This window comes from Trachurus trachurus (assembly GCF_905171665.1).
Source record: "Trachurus trachurus genome assembly, chromosome: 6".
NCBI classification, from domain to species: Eukaryota; Metazoa; Chordata; class Actinopteri; order Carangiformes; family Carangidae; genus Trachurus; species Trachurus trachurus.
Window position 1 is genome coordinate 30,557,983 of NC_139897.1, and position 11,931 is coordinate 30,569,913.

Sequence of the window (11,931 nt, forward strand, 5' to 3'; positions counted from 1 at the left end):
TAATGTGATGACACTTGAACACACCTCCAGGTGTTGACAGTGGTTTCCTGTGTGTTGTTGTGTGTGTTCAGTCTGTCAGGATGTCTGGTCACAGAGGAAGGCTGTGCTTCTCTGGTCTCAGCTCTGAGTTCCAACCCCTCCCATCTGAGAGAGCTGGACCTGAGCTACAATCATCCAGGAGCCCCAGGAGTGAAGCTGCTGTCTGCTGGACTGGAGGATCCAGACTGGAGACTGGACTCTCTCAGGTATGGAGAGGCTGCTGCAGCCACACACACTGTCTGATAGAGGAGGAGGAGCTGGAACATTTTCTATGGCCTCGTTCACACCTGGTCACACCTGGTATTAACATCTGTCTCAGGTGATTAATGCATTGATGACATCAGATCTGATCACTCAGATCATATCCAGAGGTGGTGTAGGCACAGTGAAGCTCCGCCCACTCCACTGACGTCCTCTGTCACAGTCTGACTCGTCCTAACACAGTTTATATTGAAGCCAAAATCTCTGAGTGTTTCAAACATGAGCTGTGCAGCTTCCATCAGTCACAGTGATGAACGACTGGGATCAGGAGTTTCTCCTCATGACTTCAGGCGAACCCTGGCGCAGTGGTATTTTCGTCCAGTGCAACAACGTGCGCAGCGGATTTGATAAATTGGCAGACTGCTGTGCGACGAGAGTTTACTTGAACAATATTTAAAACTTTAAAATAAAGTGTTACCCAATTTTTTTTTTATCAATGATCTAAGACACAGAGTAAAAAGAGTATCAGGGCAGAATAGAATGATTTCATTTGGGGCTGGTAGTGGTGGACCCAGTAACTTCAAGCAACCAGACCAGATTACAGGACAAGGTATTTAGGGGCCAAAACACCACACTTCTATAAGGTTACTAAAATATGGTACCAAATACACATCACACACATGCTCAAATTATACAAGAATAAGGTGCTTAGACACTTAGAATCACAGCAAAAAGGTGCCCCAAAAAGGCCTATGTGTCTGGTCTGAAGCAGCTGCTTACTGAGGAATAGGTTACTCAGCACCCAATAAAAGGGTGGAATATGCCCTTGTTTCTTAAATAAAGCAAAAAATAGAAAATAAATAAAGAAACATAAACCCAGTAGGAAATCAATAAATCACAAAAACAAAGGCCCGCCCTAACAAACTCATGTGGGGAGAAAAACAGCGACAGTCCTGTCTAATGAACAATTCCTGTAAGCATAAAACACATTTCTTATTTACACTCATAAACAAAAGCCCCTAAAATTATTTATACATGTATATATTCTGTACCTTTAAATCAGTGAGACGATGCCCAATGAGCAGCGCGTCCCCGTCCGCCGACTGGCCGAAACTAATTACAAGAAAAAACTAGAGCTCATTTAGCTTTTATTAGAGTTCCAGCAGGACTCTGTCCATGCACACTGCACGTGTGTGGTCGCGTGTCCGCGCGATAGAGAGACCGAGGTCGAGCAGGAGTTGACTGACAGGGATGAGAGGTGGTGAAAGGCTGTTTAAAAAAACACAATAGACTAACTCCTTCTTTCCCAGTGAGAGACTGTGGCTGCAGCATAGTGACGGCAATATAGCGCGATCTCTGTTTGAAAGTGGCTTCAGAGTGTTCACCTACTGAAAGACTAGGAGTGTGCAGAGGGAGGAGCTAGGGGCTGTTCACAGACAGTTCTGGTGTGTGTGTGTGTGTGTGTGTGTGTGTGTGTGTGTGTGTGTGTGTGTGTGTGTGAGAGAGAGAGAGATAGAGAGAGAGGAGAGCTGTATTAGAAATATTAAAAATTCTAAACATTATTTTGGGAGAAAAAAAAAGTTCTCTGACCGAGAACCGTGGCCAAAAACCGAGGTACGTATCGTACCGTGGGCTACCTGTACCGTTGCACCCCTAGTGAACAGTGTAATAATTAGAGATGGTCCCATCAGGTTTTTTGGGACCGATACCGATCACAGATCACCTAAAGCCTCACCGATCCGATTACCGATCAGAACCGATCGATCACGTGGGACGATATTCTTCTTCTTTTTTTTTTTACTCTTTTTTTCCCCATTAATTCACCCACTCATGCATAGGCCTAGTTTTTTTATGTTAACTTTGCAGGGTTTCCTGCAGAAAATCAGTTAGTCAAGGTGGTGGTGGTGGTGGGGGGAGGCGGTGTTGCTGCATACTGTCCACTGTTGAGGGTGGGGGGATTCAAATAAAATTCAATAAAGAAAATCACATTTTGGCCTAAAACATTATTGTTTGATGTTTATTGTTTAGATATTTTAATTTTATTAAAAACTGAAAGCTCCTGTCACCTTTTCCACAGTAAACCACCAGTAATAGAGATATTTTGCCTCGATTGTGGGTCTGTCATATTCAACACTGGCTGATGAATATGACTTAAATGGATATACCTGTGTAAAAAAAATACTCTGGTAAAAGTAGAAGTACTGATTCAACTCCTTTACTCAAGTAGTAGGGGAGAGTGGGGTAAAGTGAGACATTTTTTACATTTGCTCCCCTCTAAGCGAGCTAAAATGATTTATCAGTAAAATTTACCATTTACCCATTAAAGCAGAAGTAAGCGATATTTTTGTGTTAATATAAGTCTTAAATAGTTATATCTTCCGACAACAATCACTTACATAGAGTGTTTGGACCGAAACACGGGTCTGTCAGTCCCTCTGCTCTGCTCTCTCGGACGAGGAGAAAACTTTTCTCGTATCCTACAAGTTTTATCCAATGAGGAGAGAGAACGGCATGCAGGGCTGTGTGTGCAGCCAAGGGACGCGCCTGAATGTGGTGACGTAGGGACGAGGACGTTATGGTGCGTTCAAGGCAACTCGTGTTTTTCCGACCTGTGAAGTTGTACCAGTTTGATCTGGTACGAGTTCACGGGTCAGAAGTTACGAGTGGCCGTTATAGTGACTTTCACAGGTAAAACACGTCGGAAAAACACGAGTGGGTTGCCTGGAACGCTACAAAGTCGTAAGTCGTGACTTGAAGCTGTAATTTACGGTTTCAAAAGCCTGCCTGGAACGCAGCATTAGTCAAAACGACCGGATCGCTTACTTCTGCTTTAATTCAGGATGTTTCCTAGCAATGGAAATGATCAGAATGTATTTAGAATGAAAGGCAGTGAAAATATGATTGTTTTAAAAAAAAGTGGTCTCGTGTCTCACTTTACCCCAGCTCAGGGGTAAACTGAGACAGACTAGAGAAATCAAGGGGTTAAACTGTAAACTGTTATACTTACTTTTTCCACTCTGAAACTACCGTAACAACACATGTTGTAACAGTTAGAATCCTGACAGGTAGCTTGACAACCACACTTTCCAGAACTAATGTCGGACTAGTAGCAGAATCATAGGGATTGGTCAATTAAGCACTTTTTTTTCTAAACACAAAGTGACTCAAGAACAAAATCAAATACACCACAAAATGTTTTAATTAACATTCAAATGACAGATAGAACCAGTTAGATTAGAATGCAGTCTAGGGGTCAGGTTGTGGGCCCCGACAATCGTGACCATTTTGATCAAAAGTCCTCTTGTGTGTGGGGGGAGCGGACAAAGTGGAATGTGACTAAAATTTAGTTTATTAACCAACCAACCAAAGAAGTGAGCTGACTGAGAGCACATAGCATAACAAAGCAGTGTGGCTACAGATCATGTTTGATCACGTGAGATTTCTGGATTGGGGGACAAGATTCTAGTGTAAATCTTTGTGTATGGTGTGCTCACAGTCAGTACGTTTACATGACACTTGAAAAAAACGAATTATTGCCTTAATCCGACTATAACTGGACAACTGAAGTGCATGTAAACACCTTAGTCCGACTGAAATCGGAGTTGAGAACTCCGATTAAGACACCCAGATAATGCGATTGGAATTCGATTTTCTCCGTCATGTATACACCTTAGTCGGAGTATAACTGGACAATGCGTGTGCGCATGCTCCACAACTGTAGAGACGGCACAAAGTGGAGCAGAGAAGCCGCCCGAACCCGGCAAAGTAGCCTAAAGAAAAAGAAAACCAACGTCAGCGCAGATTCAATGCATTTCACACATACACAGCGCAACCAGCCAGATTGTTTTATTAGAGAGAGAGAGAGAGAGAGAGAGAGAGGAAAAAAGGAAGCCCGTATCCTGTTCTCAGTGCGAATCCGGCCCAGATTGGTGCGTCTGGTCGGGAACTGCAGTTGATAATTTATTATTAAGCTACTAAATTGTTTATATTCAGTTTTTTACGAGGTGACAGAGAAGTCAACAGGACAGGGGGGCGTATTAACCCGCTGAAACAACGGGTGACGCCGCATGAGGGGGCGGACGCCGTCAGTTATTCGATTTTCTCAGTTGCATGTAAACTGAGACAAGGACAGAAGTCCGATTTGACGCCAAAATCGAATTTTGAGCATAGCTCGATTAAGCTCTGCATGTAAACGTACTGAGTGTCTCACTCTTGGATTTATTATATACATCCATGGTCTCACTTTACCCCGCAGCATTTGTCTCACTTTACCCCAACACTCCCATTTTAGAAAAAACGACCTCTCTTAGAAATTCAGGCTAATTTTCAGCCAGCATCATCACATGGTTTTATGTGTTGGTAGTTCATCATCATGTATCATATACGTTTTTCTACCTGAATCAATTTGCTTTGGCACAACAGTTGATTAAGTTGACAGCAAGAAAATTTACTTTTACATGCAAAAATAACATTTTTGTGAAAAAAAACATGCTTTCCACAGCATCATGAGGTCCTCTCCTTCATGACCATGGGGGAAAGGAAGGGGCTTGAAAACATAATGGTCAGATGACCATAAATGTGTTCCGTTTTCTAGATACAGGGGGTGTCTCACATTACCCCACTCTCCCCTAAGAAGGTACAGGCTCTGAAATGAACTTAAATGTAAAAGGGGACTTCTTTGCTCTGGCCCCCCCAGACTCTAGGACCAGCCCCGCTACCCATAATGTTTTTTTCAGTCAGGAGTCTTCATATTCCTGCTCTGTCTGCACATTGTTGGACTTTCCTTCAGTAGAGGATTTTGATGAGCAGACACTATTACAGCATCTTACTGGGAGTGACACTGAGTCACACACCTAAGGGGAAAAAAAATCGTTTTCTGTCGCTTGGTTGGTTGAAACAAGTAGCCTAACGAGCCTGTTTTGATAACGTAAGGAGTAGCTTATTTTGTTTAATTTTGGAATCCAGCTGTGGGATTCGGTCCGTGGTCTATCCGGGAGAGTCTCACACACACACACACACACACACACACACACACTAGTCGAAATCCGTTGTTGCGACGGAACTTTAATCCCAGCAAATGCCGCTATTGGGCTTCATCGTGATGCAGCTGTCTATGCTGCCAGTCACACACACGCAGAGAGAGAGAAAGAGGGAGAGAGACGCTCGCTCCCTCTCGTTTATGCTTTACATGATCAATTAGGCTATTATACACAATTGTGATACAGGCAGCCTTATTTTACTGTCTGCATGCGTGGATGCAGCAAGGAAACCCTGCTGTATGTATAATGTGATCGAAAAACGATACTTCAAATAAAAATAGTTTTTTGTTTTTTTTATCATATTGGCCCGATCCGATCCGTTGCCAATCGATTGGCACCATCTCTAGTAATAATCAATGTTTGTGGCTGAATGTGTGTGTGATCAAACAGCTGTTTTCAGACTGTGTGTGTGCTGCTCAAACACGTCTGACTCCAGATCAGATGAAGACACAAAGTGGCTCCTTAATGAAAGTCTCCAGCAGCTGGAGCTTCACTTCCTGTCTGAGTCCATGTGCTCTGAGCTGAGCCTGGTTCTCTCTGCTCTACAGTTTCTCTGCTTCCTCTGGACTCTGACTTCAAGTCCAGTAAAAATGTGTGGACAGGTTTGATGGAGCTCAGGACTGGTCCTGAGGACGGCTGCTTTGTTCCACATGATGTGACTGATCTCAGTGAGTCAGTGTGTTGCAGCTGATCTGTGTGAAGAGCAGAGAAGAACAGAGTCATTGATCATGAGATCCTGATCCGTCCTGTCACTGTGATCAGATGGTTTCTATTAGAGCTCCTTCATCCACTCACTGCTGCTGTGGCTCCTGTGGAAACCTGCTCACAGCCTCATTCTTCAGCTTCCTGGGGAGTTTTCTTCAAACAAACACAAGTTGTGTTCACACTCAGTGTTTCTCACTAAACTCACTGTTTCACTGAGCTCTAACAAACATGTTGAGTGTGTTTCCTTCCTCATCAAACACTGAAACCACCACTCTTCTTCTTCTCCACCTGTTGTGTCTTCATCTTATTTGCTGTGACGTGTGTTTTGCAGCTTGAGAGTCAGAGAGTGAAAGTGTGTGTCTGACACTGAAGTGACATCACATGGAGAAAACACATGATGAAGTGTTTCCTCCTCGTCTCCTCCTGCTCTGTATCATCACTAGATAAAGACTCCAGCTCCTTCTTCTCTGTGCTCAGTGTTCATCCATACATACCAGCCTCCATGTGAACACAGTGATAAAACAGTGTGTGTGTGAGAGCCATGTAATGTCCATGTGTGCATGCTGACAGAGAACGTGCTGCTCTGACCCCCCTCCTCCTTTCAGGGTGCAGCCTGCTGGAGTCCATTGTTTGTCACCAGGTCCGAGGAAGTGTAAGTGTGTTTTTACTTTATTTTTACTTACTTACTTAAAAAAAACTGTTAAAAATAACATGATTCAGAAATATGACCTGGTGTAAATGTAATAAAACCACACGTAAAGGTGTATACACACACATGTGCATAAGTGTCTGCGTGTGTACATGTACGTGTGAAAATCTTTGTTTGTATGGATTTATATACAGATATTGGTGTTTATGTATTTCTGTGTATATGTGCGCATGTGATTGTAAATGTATATATGTGTCTATACTGCATGTAGCATGTCAACACTTAATAGAAATGTATTAAGATGATGAGTAGCTGGGTTGCAGCCGCTCAATTTATTTCATGTCACTTTTGTTGTAAACGTTGTTTGTTGATGTTTTTCTTCTTCTTCCATTTCTTCTTTGCTTGGATGTAGGTACTATCTAATTTGTGAATTAATTCTTTGTAACAAGGGGTAGACAATATAAGTTTGCTTCTTTCTGCCCCCTTTCATTCAAGAGTTACAGTATTGTCATTGTTTATTTTATTTTTTGTTTTTATGCTCGATAAATAGATGAAATAAATAAACTAAACTTAACTAAACTAACTAAACTTTGAGCAGCACATTCAACCATCTTCACACTGTCACATCACTGACGTCATGAGTCTTCATCAAACTGTCAATAACTGATCACATGATCAATAACTGCAGCTGTGTCTTGTTCTCTCCATCAGATTCCTGTCGACTCACAATCGACACAAACACAGTGAACACAAACATCAAACTGTCTGACAACAACAGGAAGGCGACATGGGTGATGGAGCTTCAGTCATATCCTGATCATCCAGACAGATTTGACCTGTGGACTCAGCTGCTGTGTTCAACTGGTCTGACTGGTCGCTGCTACTGGGAGGTCGAGTGCAGAGGAGACGTTTATATATCAGTGAGTTACAGAGGAATCAGAAGGAAAGGAGACAGTGAAGACTGTTTGTTTGGAGAGAACGATCAGTCCTGGACACTGGAGTGCTCTGATGATGGTCGTTACTACGTCAGGCACAATGGCAGTCAGACAAACATCTCCTCCTCCTCCTCCTCCTCCTCCTCCTCCTCCTCCTCCTCTGTCTCTAACAGAGTAGCAGTGTATGTGGACTGTCCTGCTGGCTCTCTGTCCTTCTACAGAGTCTCCTCTGACTCACTGATCCACATCTACACCTTCAACACCACCTTCACTCAACCTCTGTATCCTGGGTTTTTACTCTATGCTGGTTCCTCAGTGTCTCTGTGTTGAGTGAATCAGAGTCTCCTCCTGTCACAGAAACCTTCTCACTGTTGAACAGACAGTTCAGTCTCTACATGTCTGTCTCTGTCTCTCACTCACGTTTTCACATTCATGGATTAAATCAGTTGATTTTTTAAAATATTTTCTCAATGATTCTTGTAAACTTCTTCCTCTTCCTTTAAAGATGGATGATTCATGTTGAACTTTACAGGCTGTTTGTGAGCTGGTCACAGGTAAACAGACACAACAATAAACACAACTGGAAACAAACATAATGTTGTAGAGATGCTGAATATAATGAATTACATGTGATTTATTTTTCTTTGTGGTTTTACTGAATCATTACTGCATTTCCTGCTGATGAGCTACTAATCCTACCAGCTAATGATTTTTCTGTTAACATGCCACTGAGATAATTATTAAACTGTATTCATCTGTCCTGTAAATAATTTGATGTGAAATAATTAAGCAATATTGATATATTGCTTATGTGTTGCTTTTATAAAACGGTTACCAATAAAGACAATATGAAGGAGGAATATGCAATCAATTTCATGTAGTTTTTATTCAACCAGAAATATCATCTAATCAAAAAGCCCCACTGTGAAAAAAATTGCCCCATCTCTCCGGACGTTAGCTCCAAGTTAGCTCTGCATGTCGTCTTTTCCTCCTCTATTTTTAATAATCTGACGATGTGTGGCTGGTTGCTAGTTTGCTGGTAGGAGGTAAAGCTAGAGGAGGACGCCACAAAGTGAATGTGCTGGTAGGATTTATCTGATCTGAAAACTGATCTCAAGCACATTTGGTCTTTACATTGATAAAAGGAAAAGGTTAATCTACCTCTTTATTTTGGCATTCCCACATAGGCTGTATGAACATATCACACCACCCCTTGTCATTGATACAAAGTGACATGTAAAAAAAAATCCTCATGTGGGCAGAGATCTTAACCCCCTCAATGTTTAACCTAAGTTAAGCCTATGATGCCGCCCACTGGTCAAAACAAGACACCACACCAACAGACACAAACGCTGTTTTTAATATTTTATTCATGTATAAAATACATAATCTCTAATCTCTCTGCAACAAATGACAGAAACAAATGTAACAGTTTGGGTTTAACCATCAGTGTGTGACGACCTTCACACTAAAACATCGAAAATAATAGTAAATTGTTTTATTTTCCTAAAGTTTTAAAGGGATAGTAGTATTTTTTTAAAAGTGGGGTTGTATGATCTACAAATAGCACCTAAGTACTTTAATTGCAGTAGAAGACTCTCTGCACTCCTCCCGTTAGCAACGCCAGCCCATAATAGCCCTGCCCAGAGATTTACAACATACAGTGTTGTGAACAGACCCAAAGAAACGGCCTATTTTCACGGCCTAAAAGAGGTTTTCCCTGAAAAGAAATACACAGTTTCATCGTTACCTATTATATAATTTTTTCCAGCCCTTCAAAATGCAGGAAAAACACAGTTTTTATTTGGACCTAACCAACACACAAATCCCTCTCCGCCCAGGGTTAGCGCCCGCCGATCAGCAGTTGGTAAGGTCCAAATAAAAACTGTGTTTTTCCTGCAGTTTGAAGGGCTGGAGAAAAATATTATAGCGTACAATGGAACTGTGTATTTTTTTTTCCAGGTAAAACCTCTTTTAGGCCGCGAAAATAGGCCGTTTCTTGTATGTTGTAAATCTCTGGGCAGGGCTATTATGGGCTGGCGTTGCTAACGGGAGGAGTGCAGAGAGTCTTCTACTGCAGTTAAAGTACTTGGGGGCTATTTGTAGATCATACAACCCCACTTTAAAAAATGATACTATCCCTTTAACCTGAAATCTTCTGAGTTCAGAGTTAATTCTCTCTTAAACCAAACACGGATCATAACCTGATCAGACCTGAACTCATCAATAGCCCAATCACCAATCAATAGACGAACAGTGAAAGTGAATCAGAGTCAAACAGCATTGAGTTCAGACGTGAGGTCATCGATCAGTGACCTCATCATGAACAATAAACAGAAACTCTGAGGTTGAACCTTTGACCTTCAGTCAGACTGACGATCTGAACTTTCTCTTAAAGACACAGTGAACGTTTCTTTGTGAGGTCATGCGACGTTGTGATGTCATCACTCCTCCAGGCTGCCGTCGCTGAGCAGGAAATGAGGTCTGACCAGCGACAGCATGGGGCCCCTCGGGGCCCCGGCCAGACAGTACGCCTCGTCCGGCCCGACGCCCCGAGACCGCAGCGTCCTCAGCGCGGCGCAGCAGCTCTCTCTGCCGCCGCGCGCCGTCACCATGACGAAGCTGAGCGGGCTGTCGACCATGCCGAACCTCCGCCGCATCTCACCGAGCCGAGCCGACAAACTCTGCAAAAGGAGAGAGACAGTGAACGCAACCTCCAGGTCAGAGCAGAGGACGACCAGACAAGGCCGTTTTATTTGTATCGCCCGTTTTTACAAACAGTTTGTCTCAAAGGGCTTCACATCCCATCATAACAACATCCTCTGCCCTTTGACCCTCACATCCACTGAGGAAAAACTCCATGGAAAACCCTTTTAAAGGACAATTCCAGGTGAATTCAACTCGGGGGTGTATGTTCCTAACATTTTAGGTCTAAAAGAAGGAATCTGAAGATTTGCAGTTTAGTTGCTCCTGTTTTGCGGTAGTTGTGTCTGTCCCCGCATCGCCACGGCAGCAATGAATGGGAGCAGATGTAAGTTCTGCTGCTTAGGCTGTTTACATCCCTCAAAGCTGTAATTGTTTTCCATGGACAGCGTCAGATGGCTACTCAAACATGCACCGAGAAGTTTATTTACTTCAAGCAAGCCGGCATGTTTGTAAAACTAGATCTAATTCAAAGTCTCCCGGAGTCTCGCGCGAGACCCAAGTTGATGCGCTCGGTGTGTTCAGGTGCAGTTGGAAAGCTACCATTTGTGTCATAAACACAGGAATATCAACTCTTGACTTGCTTCAAGTGTAAATTTTTTTCCACAGACAGCATCAGGTGGTTACTCAAACATGCGCTGATAAGTTTTTTTTACTTGAAGCAAGTCAAGAGTTGATATTCCTGTGTTTATGACACAAACGGGAGCTTTCCCACTGCACCTGAACACACCGAGCGCATCAACTTGGGTCTCGCGCGAGACTCCGGGAGACTTTGAATTAGATCTAGATTTACAAACATGTCGGCTTGCTTGAAGTAAATAAACTTCTCGGTGCATGTTTGAGTCGCCATCTGACGCTGTCTGTGGAAAAAAATTGCGGCTTTGAGGGATGTAAACAGCCTAAGCAGCAGAACTTGCATCCGCTCCCATTCATTGCTGCCGTGGCGATGCGGGGACAGACACAACTACCACAAAACAGGAGTAATTAAACTGCAAATCTTCAGATTCCTTCTTTTAGACCTAAAATGATAGGAACATACACCCCGAGTTGAATTCACCTGGAACTGTCCTTTAAAAGGGACAAACTGGAGAAACCTCAGAGTGAGCAACAGAGGAGGGATCCCTCCCCCAGGACAGGCAGTAGATGTCGTATACAGACAAGTTTATACTGTATACAAACAGTTTATAACATGGAATATGGGAAAGGTTAACAAGAGCTGATGAAAGAGGCAGCTGGCGGCGGCGGCGGCGAGTAGCTACCTGAGCGGCCCGTTGACACGCCGACGCCGGGCTGACGTCGGGCTGGACGACGGCGTCGCCACAGAATAAAACTCTGAGCTGCTCAGACGAACAGGAAGCCGTCTGCTGGTCCAACAGCGCCGAGAGGACGCCTGGACCGAGGACAAGGAGGATTCACCTTCTGACACCACACTCACCAATACACCATCAATACATGATTAGAGCTGCAACAATGAATCAACTAATCAAACAATAATTGATTATTAAATTAATCATCAACTATTTTGATAATCGAATAATCGGGTTGGGTAGTTTTTTAAAGGGATAGTTCAACATTTTGGCAAATTGGCCCATTGCCACAATCCCTATAGTCATAGCAGTAGGTTTGTTACCTTTAATTGTCGGTGCAAGCTGTTTTTAGA

General features: G+C 43.1%; 1 protein-coding gene and 1 pseudogene across 2 annotated transcripts in view; one reads left to right on the forward strand and one right to left on the reverse strand.

Moving 5' to 3' along the window:
• LOC310987928 overlaps window positions 1–8,002 on the forward strand; it is a 198,261-nt pseudogene extending 190,259 nt beyond the window's left edge. The window contains exons 10-12 of the transcript in view: window positions 72–245; window positions 6,590–6,636; window positions 7,345–8,002. The product of the transcript in view is annotated as an uncharacterized misc_RNA (transcript). The remainder of the gene's footprint in view (window positions 1–71; window positions 246–6,589; window positions 6,637–7,344) is intronic.
• A 2,010-nt stretch (window positions 8,003–10,012) lies between these two features.
• Window positions 10,013–11,931, reverse strand: part of LOC310987929 (cytosolic 5'-nucleotidase 1A-like) — a gene marked incomplete at its 3' end in the record, with an annotated part of 8,732 nt that continues 6,813 nt past the window's right edge. Inside the window, exons 5-6 of the mRNA XM_083974397.1 lie at window positions 11,531–11,661; window positions 10,013–10,252 (exon numbers count right to left, since the gene is read on the reverse strand). Coding sequence (XP_083830523.1) covers window positions 10,013–10,252; window positions 11,531–11,661 — 371 coding nt within the window. The remainder of the gene's footprint in view (window positions 10,253–11,530; window positions 11,662–11,931) is intronic.